This window comes from Mercenaria mercenaria, chromosome 3, assembly GCF_021730395.1.
Source record: "Mercenaria mercenaria strain notata chromosome 3, MADL_Memer_1, whole genome shotgun sequence".
In the NCBI taxonomy this organism is placed as follows: Eukaryota; Metazoa; Mollusca; class Bivalvia; order Venerida; family Veneridae; genus Mercenaria; species Mercenaria mercenaria.
The window spans coordinates 93,296,285-93,316,888 of NC_069363.1; the positions used below are offsets into that span (position 1 = coordinate 93,296,285).

The following is a 20,604-nucleotide window of genomic DNA, read 5'->3' on the forward strand; positions in this document are numbered from 1 at the left end:
TTTTTTTTTTCCAAATCATGGGGGAAAAACTCTGCTGTAGTAAGAGGGTCAAGGAGGATAATACTTTCCAAACGATAATCCAAACCTTCATTAGAGAGGACACATTTCTTTTATTTGATAGTATAGTTTTGTTTGGTATCTTGCTTGTCACCACAGAGGGACTGATCTCAATGATAATCCAAACCTTCATTAGTGAGGACACATTTCTTTCATTTGATAGTATAGTTTTGTTTGGTATCTTGCAATGTCACCATAGAGGGACTGATCTCAATTTTCAATACTTTGCAACAAAAATAAATTTAATCTATTCCCTATAAAGGTAAGATTACTTTCACTTGCACAACATATTTCATATTACGATATTGGCAGATATTGTCATTAAAATCAAATTATAGAGTTTCCACTATGTTTGGTGGTCGATTGCTGTTTAACATAAACTGATATTATAATCGCCTGTGACTAGATATGGTGCGCCTGTGATATATTACAGACTCCAGTATATACCGGATTCAAGCTATTTGAACGAAAAGTATCATATATATATATATTTTGTAACTATGGTAATCCTGACCCTAACCTTTAGTCAGTATATTTTACATATTATACACTAAATGCGTGCAGACATGCAAAAATTTGCATATTTTTGCCATACACGCTGATGATAATGATTTTTGTGACATGTGCAGAACGACTGCACCAGATCTGTAATGAGAAACATCGATTGAAATCAACAGCTGGAGACAAGATGCACTAGGATGAGATAAATGAAAAAGTAAATCCCTCCAAGTTTATGTCTCTTTTAAGTTCTTAATAGCAGTGCAAAAAGTGTTAACTTAATTTTGTGTGTTTCAGGAACTTTGCCTGCAATAACACTGTTAAGCCAACAAGAGGGCCATGATGGCCCTATATCGCTCACCTGTTATCATTGCACTTAAGGACAAGAAGGTCAAACAACAAAGGGAAGAAATTTAACCAAAAAGAAAACAAAATTCTTACAAGGAACAGATATGTCAAAATACACCTAAAAGTTGGAGGTACTATCCATGTTGTACCACAGAAAAGTGGTCTTGGTATCTTCATTAGTTATGGAGATATACCCATTTTAATTTGAAATAAAGGGAGGTAATTTGACATAAAATCAGTCCACAGTTATCTAGCCTGATTGTCTCAGTCCAACTAATGACAATAATGAAATTTCAAGTAAGTCCTATAAGTACTTACTTATATAAATCCATTTTCATTACAATCAGGGGAGGTAATCAGATATAAAATAACTCTGGAACCTACAACCACTGGCCAGTTCAAACAAGGAACCAAGATCTTGTGGTGATACAAGTTTTGTGTAAGTCTGGTTAAAATCAAATTATAATCGAAGCTGCCATTGTGCAAACAAGGTCAAAATAGCTAATTTTGGCCCTTTCAGGGGCTATAACATTGGAACCCATTAAGGGATCTGGCCGGTTCAAGAAAGGAACCGAGATCTTATGGTGACACAAGTTTTGTGTAAGTTTGATTAAATTCAAATCATAAACAAGAGCACCGCCTTGCGGGTGCTGACGCTCATCTGTTTTTTTTTGTGTAATAGAAATATTGTCCTACCCATGATTTTCTAAGTCTAAAAAGGGCCATCATTCTTGCAAAAAGCAGGATAGAGTTATGTTTCTTGATGTACAGTGTCCACTTATGATGGTGAAAAACTGTTGCAAGTTTTAAAGCAATAGCTTTGATAGTTTATGAGAAAAGTTGACTTAAACATAATACTCAACCAAGAAAATGATTTTCTAAGTCCAAAAGGGGCAATAATTATTGCAAAAAGCAGGATGTAGTTATGTTGCTTGCTGTACAGGGTCAGCTTATGATGGTGAACAAGTGTTGCAAGTTTCAAAGCAATAGCTTTGATAGTTTAGGAGAAAAGTTGACCTAAACATAAAACTTAACCAAGAAATCTGATATTTTCTAAGTACAAAGGGGGCCATAAATCTTGCAAAAAGCAAGATGGAGTTATGTTTCTTGCTATACAGGGTCAGCTTATGATGGTGAACAAGTGTTGCAAGTTTTAAAGCAATAGCTTTGATAGTTTAGGATAAAAGCTGACCTAAACATAAAACTTAACCAAGAAAACTGATTTTCTAAGTCCAAAAGGGGCAATAAATCTTGCAAAAAGCAAGATGGAGTTATGTTTCTTGATGTACAGGGTCTGCTTATGATGGTGAACAAGTATTCCAAGTTTCAAAGCAATAGCTTTGATAGTATAGGAGAAAAGTTGACCTAAACATAAAACTTAACCAAGAAATCTGATATTTTCTAAGTACAAAAGGGGCCATAAATCTTGCAAAAAGCAAGATGGAGTTATGTTTCTTGCTATACAGGGTCAGCTTATGATGGTGAACAAGTATTCCAAGTTTCAAAGCAATAGCTTTGATAGTTTAGGAGAAAAGCTGACCTAAACATAAAACTTAACCAGGCAACGCCGACGCCGACGCCGACAACCGCTCAATTGATGACAATAACTCATCATTTTTTTTCAAAAAATCAGATGAGCTAATGAAGCTGCTATTGTGCAGACAAGGTCAAAATAGCTAATTCTGGCCCTATCAGGGGCCATAACTCTGGAACCCATAATGGGATCTGGCCAGCTCAAATAAGGAACCAAGATCTTGTGGTGATACAAGTTGTGTGCAAGTTTGGTTAAAATCAAATCATAAATGAAGCTGCTATTGTGCAGACAAGGTCAAAATAGCTTATTTTGGCCCTTCCAGGGGCCATAACTCTGGAACCCATTAAGGGATCTGGCCGGTTCAAGAAAGGAACCGAGATCTTATGGTGACACAAGTTTTATGCAAGTCTGGTTAAAATCAAATCATAAATGAAGGTGCTATTGTGCAGACAAGGTCAAAATAGCTTATTTTGGCCCTTTCAGGGGCCATAACTCTGGAACCCATAATGGGATCTGGCCAGTTCAAGAAAGGAAACAAGATCTTATGGTGATACAAGTTGTGTGCAAGTTTGGTTAAAATAAAATAATAAATGAAACCATTATCGTGCAGACACGAAATTGTGGACGGACGACGGACGGAGGGCGATCACAAAAGCTCACCCTGTCACTATGTGACAGGTGAGCTAATAAAATGTGTAGAAAACTTTCAAAAATGCTGCAGTACGTTGTACTATACATGGATGTATCATACACATTAAAATATCTATTTAACAAAAACTGGTGTTTCATCAACTGCTATCAGTTTTGAAACATCTAAAAGAAATTCCATATTGATCTAGAGGCAATTTTTTTTAAGTACAAGTCAAGCACACTTTTATAGGAACGCAACAAATAATATATCTAGACTACAGAACTTAGAGGAAGTAAATAATGTTGCCCTTTAGGGAGATATCAAGGATGTAGGTAAATACCGTATACGGATATACTGTGAAATTATTAATATTCGTGGGGGGCTAATTTTCGTGGATTTCATGGTTGTGCCAATCCACGAAATTATTCCCAACAAACACATAAAAATTCCATTCCTTCTATCTTTAAAATATGAAATCCATGAGTTCAAATCCACACAAACTGTTTTAGTCAAAACCACGAAATTTCATGCCCACGAAATTAAATGATTTTACAGTAGGTAAATAAATAGTAAGATAGAAACTACCTTACCCCAGATGTGACCCAGAGCAAACAACACTGTATGTAAGGGAACGCTCGTGTTCCGGAATCTTCCGTGATATAAGAGAACTAAAACCAGGGTAGTGAAAACCTGTTGGGGCAGAAATATGCCATACAGTATAGTATTAGAATTAAAATCACCGCAAAGTTTACATGCTATACAACTTAAGTGACTAGGTGGTGTCAGTCAGAAGGTATAGCTTCATAGTTCTACAACTGTGTTTAGCTGAACAGACGACAAGAAATCTGAAAATAATATCAAAGGAAAGAAAAAGCAAACATAAATGGTGCTGGTTATTTACCGGTAGTCTGTGCAAAAAAAAAACACCCCAAAACAATGCATCACAATTTGTTGTTTAGCTTGAGAAGCAATGCTTCAAAATTTGCAATCACAACCCATTAGGTTTTGATTCTGGTATGTATTTTACAAGTTTTACAAGTATAAGAATAGCTATTTCTGATTACCATGTCAGCAATGCTACCTAATATGGTCCCTCATTTTGAAAACTTGCACTGAAGCAGATTGTTTTTAAAATATTGTAGGTTTAGGAACACTTACGTAGATGATTTGGATGTGTGCAATTTTCTTTATAAAGTTTTCTACTAAACTGTAAATGCTCTTGTATTGGACAGCCACATTCAAATTGTTAGTGAGATAAAAATGTTAAATCATCCATGATTCTAGTATGGAATCCTATGACTGCCATCATGTTTTCACTGATGAAAATGCAAAAACATAAACAAAATGTAAAATTGTTTTCTCATATTGCAATAACAAGAGCTGCAGAAAGAGACAGCACACTCTACTATTTCGATGCCTGATAGTGAAAAAAGGCGTATCTATGAAAACTAGAGCTATCACTGGATTGATTGAAACTGCAAATATGGAGGATGATGTGGGACAACTGTTAAATCTGAGTAAAACCAATATAATAAATAAGTGAGACTGAGTGAAAGTGAATCAAAACATTTATATAACTGGGGCATAATTCATCAAATATTACAGTCACCTTGTATCATATGATGTTGGTGAATTATATTAGAACTGCTTCAAGTTTAAATCAAATTCAGTAAGTAATTGCAGAGTGAAAAGTGCATCACAACTTTAACCTCAAAGTCTTAGTAAAAAGGTGGCATCATCTGTGAAACAACCCAGCCAGAGTAGTGGCTCTAGTGTTATATACTGTGGGTGATGATGTAGAACAACTACTGTAAGTCTGAATCAAATTCATTTAGTAAAACCAAAGTTAATGTGAAAGGGCATTAAAACTTCAAGCAAACAAGGAGCATAATTCAAGAAATACTGATGCAAGAGTTATGGCAGACACTATAACAGGATCAAGATTCCATAAGATTTTCATATATACATGATTTAGTTTGAACAACTGGTCTTTTCACACGTCGTGTGACATGAAGTTACAGAGCGCATCAGCTAAAATTCTGGTGTACAATGTCAAAAGCATTTACAGTTGAAGTTAAACGAAAAGTTGAAAGAAATTGAAAGTAGTCCTGAACATGTTTATTAAACCTTTTAAAACTAGAAATGTGTCCATGGGACACAGATGCCCCCACTACATGACATTAGTCAGGGGCCAGAACTCCTACAATACTGAATGAATCCGGACGCGAAACCCCAGGTGCACAACTACACATGCTGACCAACATGCCTGTAAAGTTTTGTGACTCTAGGTCATATACTTTTGGAGCTAGGCACGACACATCATTAAAATGACCAATTTTTACAGTCAGGGGCCATAACTTCTACAAGACTGCATGAATCCGGACGTGAAACCCCAGGTGCACAACTACACATGCTGACCAACATTCCTGTAACCTTTGGTGATTCTAGGTCAAATACTTTTGGAGTTATACGCGACACAACATTAAAATAACCAATTTTTTACTAAGTCATGGGGCCATAACTCCTACATGTCTGGATGAATCTGGACGCGAAACCCCATGTGCACAACTACACATGCTGACCAACACGCCTGTAAAGTTTTGTGACTCTAGGTCATATACTTTTGGAGCTAGGCACGACACAACATTAAAATGACCAATTTTTACAAAGTCAGGGGCCATAACTTCTACATGACTGAATGAATCTGGACGCGAAACCCCAGGTGCACAACTACACATGCTGACCAACATTCCTGTAAAGTTTTGTGACTCTACGTCAAATACTTTCAGAGCTACGCGCGACACAACATTTTCGGAAGGACGGACGGACGGACGGAGGGACAAGAGCAAATCTATATGCCCCCCCCCCCAAAGTGGGGGCATAAAAATGCCATATTTCAAACATCTGATACATTATTTAGCCCAAAATCAAAACCAATACTAGTATAGCAAATATATGGTAAGTAACTATGAAGCAGTCCAGAAATGTTATAACTTTATGCTTTTCCTTTCCTTTGAAGAGCTATCAGAAGAGATCCAAGACATGCTTCATGTGCTCTACCAGTAAGACTACCACCGAAATTTTACTCAAAAAGCTACAAATCCCATTACCTTATATATGAATACAATAGTCAGCTACACAAGGTACACAATATACATAGAAGTAACAGGCAACCCTGCGTTTGTAGTGTGTAAAACCATCAAACGATCAAATTCTCCCATTATACAATTCACAATTATTTTCATTAAAAAAAAATGATTTAGCAGAAATGGGTACAACTTTCATTCTAGAATTTGCTTCTACAACTACGGATTACCCATGGTTAGACATACGGGTACAATTTTCATTCTAGAATTTGCTTCTACAATTACGGATTTACCCATGGTTAGACATATGGGTAAAACTTTCATTCTAGAATATATATTTGTTTCTACAATTACAGATTCAGCCCTGGTTAGACATGTACACTAGACTATACAGCATGCATGGCTTATTTCTGTACCATCATAAAAGTACAATATGAAGCAAAGCAGAAAATATACACAGTGATACCTTATTACAATGTTCATCATTTACATAGTGAAATCTTTGAAGAGTATTGTCTCAGCATCTGCTATTTATTTTTATCCTACCCTCATACAAGATTATAGCACAATATCGGCCTGCCTAATAAACTTTGCTTTATCTCAGAAGTCAGTGTCAAGATATCACTTTTGTGGGAACTTATGAAATCACATTTTTATCAAAGCTTTTGCACTGAAAGCGTCACCATTGTATTGGAAGTGTTTGAATTTAGAAAATGAGCAGTCAAATCATAGGTTTTAATCCAGAAACAAAAAAGTTATTGCTATTTTTCACTTTTACAGCACTTCAGCCAAACAATTTTAAAACATTTTTTTTCTGAATTTTTCATTGCACTGGAAATGTTCTAACTAATACAAGGCAGTCTGAAAGACAGCTAAATCCCCCGTCACTGCTATGGATAGTGAAAGGGTAAACCTTTGACCTTTAGCTGTGACCTTGACCTTGAACTGACATGGCTGACTCATGAATTCTGCACAATGTTTTGATGAGGTGATCATTTGACCCAAGTTTCATGAAATCCTTCAAGGGGTTTAGGAAATACAGAGCTCAAACCTTTGACCTTGAGTTGTGACCTTGACCTTGAGTTGACATGACTGACTCATGAGTTCTTGATGAGGTGATCATTTGACCCAAGTTTGATGAAAATCCTTCAAAGGGTTTACGAGATACAGAGTGGACACAAAATGGAAGGTTCAAACCTTTCACCCTAAGTTGTGACCTTGACCTTGAGCCGGCATGGCTGACTCATAAGTTCTGCACATCGTTTTGATGAGGATCATTTGGCCGAAGTTTTATAAAATTCCTTCAAGGTGTTTAGGAGATATAGAGCGGTCACAAAATGAAAGGCTAAAACCTTTGACCTTGAGTTGTGACCTTGACCTTGAGTCGGCATAGCTGACTCAAGGGTTCTGCACATCGTCTTGATGAGGTGATCATTTGACCCAAGTTTCATGATTATCCTTCAAGGGGTTTAGGAGATACAGAGCGGACACAAAATGGAAGGCTCAAATTTTGACCTTGAGTTGTGACATTGACCTTGAACTGACATGGTTGACTCATGGGTTCTGCATATCGTCTTGATGAGGTGATCATTTGACCCAAGTTTTTGATCATCCTTCAAGGGGTTTAGGAGATATAGAGCGGACACAAAATGGAAGGCTCAAACCTTTCACCCCAAGTTGTGACCTTGACCTTGAGCTGGCATAGCTGACTCATGGGTTCTGCACATCATCTTTATGAGGTGATCATTTGACCCAAGGCTAAAACCTTTTACCTTGAGTTGTGACCTTGACCTTGAGCCGACAAGGCTGACTCATGGGTTCTGCACATCGTTTTGATGAGGTGATCATTTGACCCAAGTTTCATGAAAATCCTTCAAGGGGTTTAGGAGATATGGAGCGAACACGGAAGTGTTACGGACAGACAGAAGGATGGACAGAGACCATTCCTATAAATCCCCACCATTTGCGGCGGGGGATTAAAAATAAGTTGTAATATCAAAAGTTTTATCCAGAAACAAAAAAGTTATCACAATTTTACAATTTTATCCACAAATTGAGCTGCGCTTGCGAATGCCATATATGACGTCAAGTCTGCACACTGTTGCTCTTTCCAACGAATTTTTTTCTCATTTTTCTGAGCAGATAGAATATTAGGTTACTGTCTGAAAAATTAATTTATTAGGCTTGTCTACAAAAAAATATAAGGCTCGGCAGAGCCTCGCCTAATATATTTTCTTCAACTCGCTTAATAAATTTATATTTATCAGACAGTAGCCTAATATTCTCTATATATGCAGCTTCAACAGTTTTGCACTGTGGCAAAAAGTAGAATGTTACCTTTATAGAAGAATATACAGCAAGCTCCTCTATATGTATAGATTGAAGCCATACAAAGACATAGCACAATGTATAGATTGAAGCCATACAAAGACATAGCATTATTGCCTAAATGTAAACATTAGAACACTCAATCAATCATGTTCATCTTTTACATCCTCACATTTATCAGATATGTTTCATCAGAATGAGATAGTGCCAAATTACTGAAACAATATGCACTATTACAACCACGCCAGTAAAACCGTTTCATATCATGTGTCAATAACTCACAACACAAAATATGCCAATTTAACTATTTTTTGTAATACATGTATACTTGTACAAGTTACACAATGTTCTTAAGAGATCTGATTTTTTCCGCTTTTCAGACAAAGACTGTTAACTTTAAAAATGTGTTCATTTCACTCTGCCGTAAAGAAATTAAGTTCTGAGCGTCCTGAAAAAGACCTTAATTTTCTCAAACACCAATCATTGAAAACTGACACTTAATTTTTTTTCTATTACAACTCACTACAATGTGCTATGACCAACCATGTACAGAATCTGATGAATCTTTGTAACAAGGTAACACTGTATATTCACAATTACACCTTTGCTATATTTACCCCACGTTTTATATATATATATGCGGGAATAATTACGCCCAACAGGAAGTCACTGCCATGGAAATATACCACACATACTCACCCCCCATATGTTCCCGCCACAACAAATGCAGAGAAAGATGACCTCTCATTTTGTAGTACATATTGTCCAATAAAACTTGTAATACATGGCATATACACTCCTACAAATTGTCAAAATTTTCAAAAAAAGGGAACTAGGTATATCTAAGAAGTAACGTATTAGAATAAACTACGTTTGAAAACATAAACAATAAAAGAAATAAACAAACAAGGGATGATTTGTTCACTAAATTAGGTTTTATATGTAGGTTCAACCTACTTGACCAAAACATAAACAGGGTTCATTCATTCTATGCAATACAAAAGACACATTTCTACCAAACTAAATTTGGGTGCTTCTGAACAAGCCTAATACATGATGCAAAGACCTCTTTTAAAAGAGTTACATGGGTATTCTACTTTTATATCTGGTGACAATATCTCATCATGACATATTTTTTAAATAACAAGAGCATCACAATGCAGAGCAATATACCCCTGAAGGTTTGACCCATAAGTGTGACCTTGACCTTTAAGGGAGCCATCCAAAACATGCACTCTGCGTGTCATTACTATGTGGTGAACATTTGTGCAAAGTTTCTTTAAAATCCTTCTGGTAATTCAAGAGTTACAGAGCGGACATGAAACACAGTCATATAAGCTTTGACCCCTAAGTGTGACCTTGGCTTTGAAGCGAGCCATCCAGAACATGCTCTCTGCACATTGTCTCGAAGTGGTGAAAATTTGTGTCAAGTTTCTTCGAAATCCTTCAAGGGGTTCAGGTATGACCTTTGACCTTGACCTTTAAGTGAGCCCAAGTCGTCTTGATGTGGTGAACATTTGTGCCAAGTTTCTTCAAAATCCTTCAAGAGTCAGAGCGGACACGAAACAAAGTCATATGACCTTCAACCCCTAAGCGTGACCTTCACCTTGACACAGGTACATATCAGGATGCTACATTATAAAGTCTGATGAAGTTCTAGACTATCAAACAATTCATGGGAAAAATCTGTCCTCAGTTTTTAAATTGTATGACGTACCCCTTTGCTAAGTGAAGCATATCCATTAGACCAAAACTCAGACAGGCTGATATAAAATGCCAAGTTTGGTATGATGATTAAGTGAATTCAGAAGATCCATGGGAAATTTTAATACAGTGCGTAGGAAATATCAAATCCGAATGACGAGGTAGGATTAGGGGCAATGTCTGATAAAACTTGTGTTTCTGCATATACTATCATTTCATCTCACTTGGGTGAAGTCAGAATGAAGATTTTTTTGAGACAGGAGAGTCAGAATATGCAAAATATAATATAGTAAGATAAATGTGTAGAATGCGAAAAAAATTCGAGGTAATATTCTCAGAACATCACAACATGAATCACAACCTTTATAAGCTCACTTGGCTGTTAGTACGCTACCAACTAAATGCAAGACAAGTATAAATATCAACTTTTATCATCACCAGTACCATATCTCTATAGAGACAAGCAACATGCAGATATATACAAAATGCAACGATTAAAACTTTCAAAATTGATACATAAAATTTTACAGAGCATGCAGCAATTTATCTTTTTAAGCTTCTTGTTAACAATAGGGATCAATATAATGTTATCTATTATGTAACAGTAACAAAATTCTGAAAACACTGTTTACTGGTATGCACAATGAAGACATATAAAGTTGAAACTAGCAAATAATGTGTTTTATATCTTATTTCCTAAAATATTTTAGCATCTTCAGTCGCATATTTTGAAACAAAAAGAACGCAATGTATCCTACATTGAAAAGTAACAAAAGAAGTGAAAACAGGTCTCAAGTATGAGTAAAAAAAAATAAAATAAAATAAAATAAAATGCTATTTTTGTTCATCATTTCAAAAGCGTTTGTATTACTTTACTCATTTAAAAATATTTTTTGTTTGTTCTTGACAGGAATATTTTGCAAAATATTATGTCAGTTAACCTATGCAAAAGACCCATATTGAAAATACTAATTATTTGTTACTTAACCCTTAGCCTGCTGCCGGCAAGTGATTATGCCTTTGCGACCAGTGCAGACCAAGATCAGCCTGCACATCCGTGCAGTCTGATCATGGTCTGCACTGTTCGCTATTCAGTCAGTAAATTTGCAGCAAACACCCCTTCAAATAATAAATGGTATTGCCCAAATTGAATGATGGACCAGTCCATTTTAGAAATTTAGCAGGCTAAGGGTTAAAGGGAAAAGCAAAGTTGATTCTAATGTCAGATGGTAAACCCTTTTTAAATCATTTAAGACTGAGAAAAATTTATTAAAATTGTTTTAAAAGTTATAAACATTTCAATACTTGAACAAAGCAGCAAAGATTTTGTTTCCATAGTGATTTAATTCATTTTTAGATTTATCGGAACTGATTTTCCTTATTATGACAAAATGACATCACATGCACACTAGAATGGCTGTATCCATGGTTAGTTACTTTGCTAAATTTCAAAATGACCTTTACTTTTCTATAATTGTCTGATCATAATAATTCTTTCAGTGTTATTGTTGAACAACCCTTTTCACACAGAATCAACTTTGGCATTTCTTCTGTTTTATAAAAAGAATGTGAATGACTTCTTTCGATGGCAAAAACATTCAAATCTAAAACTGAAATTTATTGTCATGATAAAGATTTAGGACAAGAGGAAATATATGTCAGTAATAAATGTGTAACTAATTGGGTAAAATGACTATTGTATTCATATATAATATAAATGTCTGCCAGTGGGATATATTTAATATATAACTTTATTATTAACACAATCTTGCATCTTATGAATACTATCACATGTATTAACTTTACTGATTATTAAGACAACAATAAAAACATACATTATTAAAAAATATCATATCAGGTTAGTGACATTTAAAATCAATTTTGTCATTTGTTACTACAGTCTAACCTGTACTAACGGTCACCTCCGATCAGCGGTCACCTCCGTTCAGCGGCCATTTTATGACGCCCCCGATGGATTTTCCTCTATTTTATCACTTTATTCAGCGGCCACCTGCCGTCCGTGGCCAGCGGCCACCGAAATTGCCTCCCGACCGCCGTATTTGACCCCTTTCAGCGGCCATTTTTCTTCTAAAACCAATTATTTTTAGGCAATAATCGCCGAAGATACCCGATTTTGAGAAGAACGTGGTTGCTAAGTTTCGCGTGACTTCACCACAAGAACGACAAAATGACATGAGCTTCTCAATTAAAACTGATAACCAAAGGTGTAATCCCCTTTTGTTATGATCAAATGGCCAGTAATTATCGGTAATTAGCGTGTCACCTCGTGTCAATTTTGTTGTTCACAGTTTGACCTCGGTTAAAGATAATACTCGATAACTAATTAGTAGCATAATATTTGTGATTTTTTTATACTTCTGTCATGACAATACTATTAAATTTATACGAAATTAATTGTGTTTGAAAAAAATAATATAAACCACTCTTATCTTTTACGGAACGTAACGGCAATCATAGACTTAGCGTAGACAATAAGCGCCGAGAGTAGCTTCCCTTACCAAAATGGCGAAAATAGTAAACAAACTTGTTTTGAAGTTGGAAAATTGTCTGTAACAATTTTTGTGGTAAAAAAAAAAACACGCCGGAGTTTTAGATTGCTAAGAAGACCATTCATACTGCGAAGGCAAATGCACGTCATTGTATTCTGGTAAAATAATAATGGAAAACCCAAAAAGAAATGGGCCTAAAGGCTATAGACTGGTCAGAAGTCTGAAAGATACATATACTGGCTGCACCTCTGATCGGCGGTCACCTGGCTTAAGCAGCCAAATTGTCTGCTTCCCTTGGCTGGCTGCTTAAGACAAGTTAGACTGTACTCAGAAGATCTTCCTAGCTAGGACAATTGCAACAGTCTAATGTAAAACAATTTGAAAAAAAGTGCAGAAATAATCACTGAATGCATTACCAAGAGCTGTTGGAGGACAGCAGCACTTGACTATTCAAAAACCTTGTCACTAAATTATGCAAAATAATGAAAACATGCGACATAAATGAGTACAATCAAAGGCCTGAATGGCCTGAGTCGGCTAATGATTGATGTACTGACAGTATAGTCTACCAGTTTCAGTTTGTTTTTAGTTTTTTTCTTAAAATTTCATAACACAGCTCGATATTTACCCAAAATATTATATCCGGATACGATTACACTTTTCTCCAGTTTTAACAATATATTTTACAAATTGTGATGATACGAAGACATTTAGCAGCAATTGGCAGTATCTGACATTGAAGTTTACGGTTAAATTACCTCTTATTTAAATCTTTTCATAAAAAAGTTGTTTCGTTTCGTGAAAGCAGCCAAACATAGACGATCTACTTTCGATTTCAAAAACTACAAGAAAATACAATTTAATGTTTCGCCGATTTGTTTATTTCTCGAAAAATAAGAATTAAAATCATTTTTAATATCAGTAGTAACTAAACAAACCAGTAAGAGCTTCTTCTTCCGATAATTTATCCGTTTACTGACTGCAAAATTCAACCCACGCAAAGTTTATAGAAATCATACGATGCGTGTTTAAGTTCAATGTGTGAGAATTAAGGCTGATCGGCTATGTTACCTAACGCATCCAGACGATTCAGATTTTGTTTTTAAAAAAGTATTGTGTGCGTTTCTGTAATTTTATATACGTTCTTATACGCTTAGAAATTATTAGACATGCGTATTTGCATTATTTCTATACGTAATTTACGCTAATACGCATCTTATCTGGAGCCCTGTGGAACTATTTTTTGTCTTTCGCTGGATGTTACCCAAGCTTTGTAAGCCTGCGCAATTCTTAAAATGCACATTTATGCTTAATGACTTACATTCGAGTATTGCACAATTACAAGTCATAAATATGACAGATTACATCGTATATTGGTCATAGCAAAGGGAATTGACACAACTTAACTTCATTCATGCAGTGAACTGTTTGAAGTTTGAGAAATCTAATGGAACTACATCCCTTCACTGTGTTATGTGGTCCATTTAGAGAATCGTTGGATAGCAAGGACTCGTCAAAAGGATTTCAGCCTTTAGCCGACTCAAAAATGGCAAGATTAACTGAACTTGCCCTTCTTAAGATGCTAAATGAGATAACAATATTCACCAATTAAACTGGTAAAAAATCAAAACAGAGTTACTGGAGTGGACCTGTGTATTGCATGTAAAAACTGTCACAGTGAACAAGTGCAATGTGTTAATACATTAATACAAGTAAGCCGCGTCATGGGAAAACCAACATAAGGCATTTGCAACCAGCATGGATCCAGGCCAGCCTGTGCATCTACGCAGTCTGGTCAGGATCCATGCTGTTTGCTTTCAAAGCCTATTTCAATGAGAGAAACCATTTATCTAACAGCATGGATCCTGACCAGACTGCACGGATGGGCAGGCTGGTCTGGATTCATGCTGGTCGCAAACGCACTATGTAGGTTTTCTCATGGTATGGCTCAAGTGGTGACTGTGAAATAAACTTAAACACAAAACCTATACCGAAATTACTCAGTTGAAGAGGAAAAACTTTGTAACAAACGGGCAAAATGTCGAGCCCGCCAGCTGTTAAGTGTGACCTTGATCTTGGACCTTGTGACCTGGTTCTTGCGCAAGACACTCCGTCTCATAATGGCGATTATTCATGCCAAGTTACATCAAAATCCCACCATGCATGAAGAAGAAATGCTCCGGACAAACTTCAATTTGACTTTTGACCTCCAACTGTGACCTTGACTTTTAAGGTAGGAACATGGGGTGTGCACATGACATGCCTTCTCATTGAGGTAAACTCTCATGCCAAATATAAACAAGATTGGTCCATGCATGTCAAAGTTACGGTCTGAACAAAATCCGACAGATGCACGCCCGGACGGACGCACCCACATACACTGAAAGTGGTGACTATATCGAGCTCACCGCAAGCGGTCTCAACAAAAATGTAAAACAGAGTTATGAAACCTGTGCAATGTATGTAGGATTATCACACATTGAACACAAGGGTATTAAGTTTCAATCCATTCCCACAAGTGGTTACTGAGATGTCAGCTTACATACAGAGATACCTGCTTATATAGAAAAACCAAATCTAATCAGGACGCAGACACTGACATGAATGCCGACAAATGGGTAAGTGCAACAGCTCTACATATTCTTCAAGTAAACAAAGTCTGAAGTCCTTTAAGTTTCTTCTGTTTCTTTAGAACTTATCATTAATAATTCTTTAGCACTTTTCTTAAAGTTAAAAATTTACTCAAGTGTAGAATTAATACTTCCAATAATTATAAACAATTTTATCACATAAATAAATTCCAATAAACTTACCCTGAAAGACACCTAGTAGCACTCGAGAAAATATAATAATTCTTAATGTAAGAAATTTATCATCTGATATATAGGCCAGCTGCGGTGTCCAGAATGTGACAAGAGACCAACAACAAGCTGCTATAGGTAACACCACATCACCGCCAATACGATCGCTAAGATAGCCTCCCAGGAACTGGGTCATAGTATAACCCCAGAAAAATGCCGACAGCACAGACCCCTGAAATTAAGAACACTTTTTACACAAAGTCTTAGATCTTTGAATAATGATATACATTCAGCTATACATAAAGATAATAATGTCTAATAATACTGTCTTCATGAAGGTCTTTTTGTATTAATTTCTCAACATACTGAAATGGCTTCTCTTTCAAACAATTTAACTGGGAAGCGTAAAAGCAAAAATTTCCAGAGTAATGAAAATTTTCTGTCACAGCTGGTGTTAAGCTACTTGAAGCAAACCTACCCTTAATTAACAGACATCTTCTGTCATTACACAGACATATCTCCTTTCGTGCCAAAAAAAATCATAAATATGGAATGTTCATACCGACTGAGTTTTGTCCCATCCTAATTCTTTGGCAATTGGTACAGCACATAATGGCATCACAGTTCTACATGCATACAGAGTCGCGCATCCACTAAATAAACCTATCATCCACTGTTTCTTTTCCGTCCTGAAATGTTAAATATAAACTTCACTCATCTTCCACTTAAATATTTTATCATCAGAAAAAAAATCCATTCAAATTAAAATAAAGGGAGGTTATTTGTCAAAAATTCACTCCAGAGTTGTCTACCCTGATTGTCTGGGTCCACTTGATCACATAAATGGAATTTGGAACCAATCGTGCAAGTAGTTACCAAAATATGTAACTTGTTCATTTTAATTAAAGACAAAGGGATGTAATTTGAAATAAAATCAGTCCAGAGTTATCTACCCTGATAATCTGAGACCACCTGAAGACTGTTATATACTAAAGTCTTGAACTTTCAAATCAATTACAAACACATGAATAGGACTGGTGAAGAAAGAAAAATGTGAAACAATGTGAAATAAATCAAGGGCACATGACTTTGGTCCAACTACCTAAACTGATTTAGCTCTTGGAACTCATCCAAGATCTTTTAATCATACACATTCTGTGTAAATATTATTTGGATTGGTGAAGAAATGAAGTTGCTTGAGTGTAAACAAGGGAAAATATTCTGTAAAATCAAGGGCGAGTAATTCCAGTTCTAATGGTCAGATTTTGCTCATAATCGAATTCATCGGAGATCTTATGGCAATATATACTATGTAGATATGTTTTGGATTGGTGAAGAAATGAAGGTGCTAGAATGTAAACAATGTAAAATATAGTAATTTTTGTAAATCAAGGGCACATAACTCTGGTCCTACCAGCCGATTTTGTTCAAAATTAAACTCATCCAAGATCTTGAGGTCATACACATTCTAAGTAAATATGATTAGGATTGGTGAAGAAATTAAGATGCTAGAGTGTAAACAAAGAGAAATACAGCAAATTTTGTCAATCAAGGGCACATAACTCTGGACATACTGATCCGATCTATTATTATTATATACCAGAATTATATAGCGTCCTTTTCATGATAAACACGTTCAAAGGCGCTTTACATATAGCAAACGCAGCCACACAGGGCGCGAAATTCATCCTCTACTAGTACAGACACAGAGCGATCTGACCAGAGGGACAGAGTGAGCCCCTTGAACAGACAGAAAGAACAGAGAGAGATACAGGCCTGTCCGGCTAACTTAGCCTAGCTCTTTGCAAATAGACAGTCTGTTTCTTTAACGTGCCCGGTGTATAGCAGCGATACACGCGAAGCCGTCTTTCCTGGGAAGAACCAGTACAGGCCTCTTAGTCGGGTGGGAGACGACCAACAGCATCTCAGAAATTTCCAGTTCCTGGACCGGGATTCGAACCCCAGACCACTGGATTGGCAGTCAAGCGTGTTACCACTAGACCACCGGCCCACCCGATCTAGCCCATAATCGAACTCGTCTGAGGTGTTGTGACCAAGTTTGATTAAGATTGCTTCAAATCTGTGGATGCTAGAGTGTAAACAAACTAAATGTGAACGGACAACGGACATTCATCAAATCTAAAAGCTCATCATCTGAACTTCAGGTGAGCTGAAAATTTTGAAAATCCTTGTATCGGAGAAGTGGATGGGGTGTGAGAGGTATTGCATTCCTGGTGATTTTATTTATGGAAGTGTCTAGAGTTACGGATCTGCACCTCTAGAATCTAATTCTCGATAGCCATACCTGTAGACAGGTTTGTTTGGGATTGTCTAAGAGGAAAGACCTTGGGGTATTTTTTTCTGCTATATTTCTCCTTGTTTACACTCTAGCATCTTCATTTCTTTACCAATCCTAATCATATTTACATATTCAGAATAGGCAGCTGCTAATTTCATATTAGACAACCACTGTCGCTGAGTGGCTGCTTTTTAATTTCTGACTTTTGCAGTTTGACCGTCACAATATAAAACAAACTGTATACATCGGATTAGTTCGACTGACATTCGGTCCAGCAATGCCTAAAATCTGTGGGACCGAAAAACAATATCACGCCTTACCAAAAAAAAAAATGTCAGTGCACTGCATATGTTCCTTTTCTCCATCATATATGAGCCAGGTGCGATTTTTAGTCCATTTCTTGTTAAATGTTCGGTCAACACTTATTTTCGTATATTTTTTTCTTTTCATTATGATTGTCAGGCGTTAATTTACCTTCTTTCCCAGTTTTCCCTCGGCATAATATGGTAGTGATGCCATTTTGTCCGATTTGCAGTTCTCGACGTACGCTAATTGCATAGCTGTCAAGGCTCCACAAAGGCCACGAGTGTGATCGGGGTTCGAAGGGAAGGTTGTCCCTCGTGGGGGTCTGGAGGGCGATGATCCCTAAAAGCCGGAAACGCCCTCACATGGAAAATTCAGATTTTTAACACAAAATAGACCTGGTTTTGAATAAACTCCCTCCATGTTTACTTTTGTGACGTTTATTCATGCGGTAGAAATAACACACTGCACCGGTGAATGTACAAGCTGTATTTATACGGTATGAAAACACCGTGTTAACGTCGCCTCGAGTTATTTCCCGATTGTCACAGACAATCGAATAATCGTCGTTAATTTTTCCAGGTCGGCGACAATCGATTGTGTGAGATGCAATTGATTGTCGGGTAATAATAGATCTACTTTCCATGTATTAATTTACTTAACCTGCTGATTAGGGATTCACGTATTCAGGACCCGATTCCGACGACGGGAGTTGTTCCGCAATTTTACCAAAAATTTTGGTCAAGGAAGAGCACTTGTTTGCATTAAAATACCGGGAACTTGGAAAAATTTCTGTTCCTGTAAGTTCGGATAGTATGTGAAGCAATTGTTTACCAACAAAAAAGTGAGAAAAATCGAGGGGAAACATAATTATATTCTTGTTTAAATGGATTTGTCACACATCACAAAAGATAGTTAGAATCAACTATTTGACTGATAGTAAGATGCTATCATTCTGTCAATTGCATATATATGTAACAATCGTGAATTTATTACAACCATAATTTCTCAAACAATTATACAAACCAAGTATTAATTTCAGTTTCAATCTTTTTTCACTGCATAATCTTTTCAATCTGCCCCGATAAAACTACCGTACACTGATAATTCACAAGTCAAATAAACTTGTCAAAATATTACACAAACAAAATTTTCTTACCCTAAAAACTTATAAAAGTTAAAACATCCTATTAATCCAATAACCCTAACTGGTGAAAGAAATTCATAAGATTCGTAATATTTGCAATACACAGTGTTACATCATACCCAGATGTAACCACTTCTACCTGTCAATCAAAATTTTTTAACTTCAGAGTACCGCTTTGATCTTTGACATGAATGTACTGCTGATGTGATGCACTATCCTTTAGACATCTGTGTAGGTCACCCGTGGTGTGATTTAAAAAAAATATTGTGGACTCGTTGATTTTAACAAGCAGAAATATAATTCCTGCAGATATATGTGCCAACAGCTAGTGTGTGTGTGTGTGTGTTTTTTTTTCGTTTTACTGTAAATATTTTTGTTTTGTGTGTGTGCACAAACAGTTGGGAGGAAATAGAAAATAAAAATATGAAATAAATATCACTGTTTTTTTTTTTTTTTTTAGATATTTTGTTGATTTTGGCTATTTTCAAGTGGAAAAAGCTCTTAAACCAGAATGGTGAACAATGTATTTTATTTCATATATCCATTTTAATTATTATCTGGAGATAATAACATCAATATACTAAGGCTGGAGAAAACTGTTAGTTTGAAATGTGTGACAATACAATTTTAGACCAATATTGATTACTGTTGTTTTGAATGTTACTCTTGTCAATTACATGTACATTTTGTATACATTTCAACTGAAATAAATTTAAGAACAATATATTGTCATTACTGTTCTTGAGTGTAGACGGTGGTGAAACCAATTAACATTAACATGTATAATATATACGAGTGTTTCGATTAATCAATAGATTGTACCCTTCCGATTCGATTTGATAATCGATAGCACTTTGGGTCCAATTATGAAACACTAGTCGCCTCGCATGTTTGATTCAATAATTTTCTACGAAAAAAAACCAATTGATTGCTTTATTTCTTTAAAATGCGTGTGACCTTCAATAGTAGGCGTGTGAGCGTGATCTTGGGCTGAAATGCGTGTGACACACGCGCAAACGTGTGTGTCTTGACAGGTATGTAATTGCTGGTCAGACGGACCCCACCTGTAGTAAACCTTTACCTTTTGTTGACAGGGGAATTTTCAACGCCCTGATATGGCGTATATTCCCCATCTGATTACTGTTTTTTCTCGCGTCGATGGTTCCGGTCTGTGTCGATTATCTATTTATATAGTTGATAACTGGTGTGCTGAAACTTTTCCTTAGTATATATGCTTCTTATATTTGTTAGGTATATTTGCACCTGGTCAGAAACATTAAAGATCAAATCTTCTCTCAGTATGTACCTGACATATCATAACGTTTATTAATCTTGTGTTTGTCAAGCCTTGTTTTAAA

General features: G+C 36.1%; 1 protein-coding gene across 2 annotated transcripts in view; it reads right to left on the reverse strand.

The window, feature by feature from the left end:
* Window positions 1–20,604, reverse strand: part of LOC123524015 (solute carrier family 17 member 9-like) — a 40,207-nt gene that overhangs the window by 18,011 nt on the left and 1,592 nt on the right. The window contains exons 2-4 of one of the 2 annotated variants that reach the window (XM_045301881.2): window positions 16,060–16,186; window positions 15,510–15,729; window positions 3,659–3,758 (exon numbers count right to left, since the gene is read on the reverse strand). In XM_045301881.2, coding sequence (XP_045157816.2) covers window positions 3,659–3,758; window positions 15,510–15,729; window positions 16,060–16,186 — 447 coding nt within the window. Of the gene's footprint in view, window positions 1–3,658; window positions 3,759–9,181; window positions 9,282–15,509; window positions 15,730–16,059; window positions 16,187–20,604 lie in introns of both variants that reach the window. The other variant, XM_053539333.1, reaches the window with a different exon arrangement.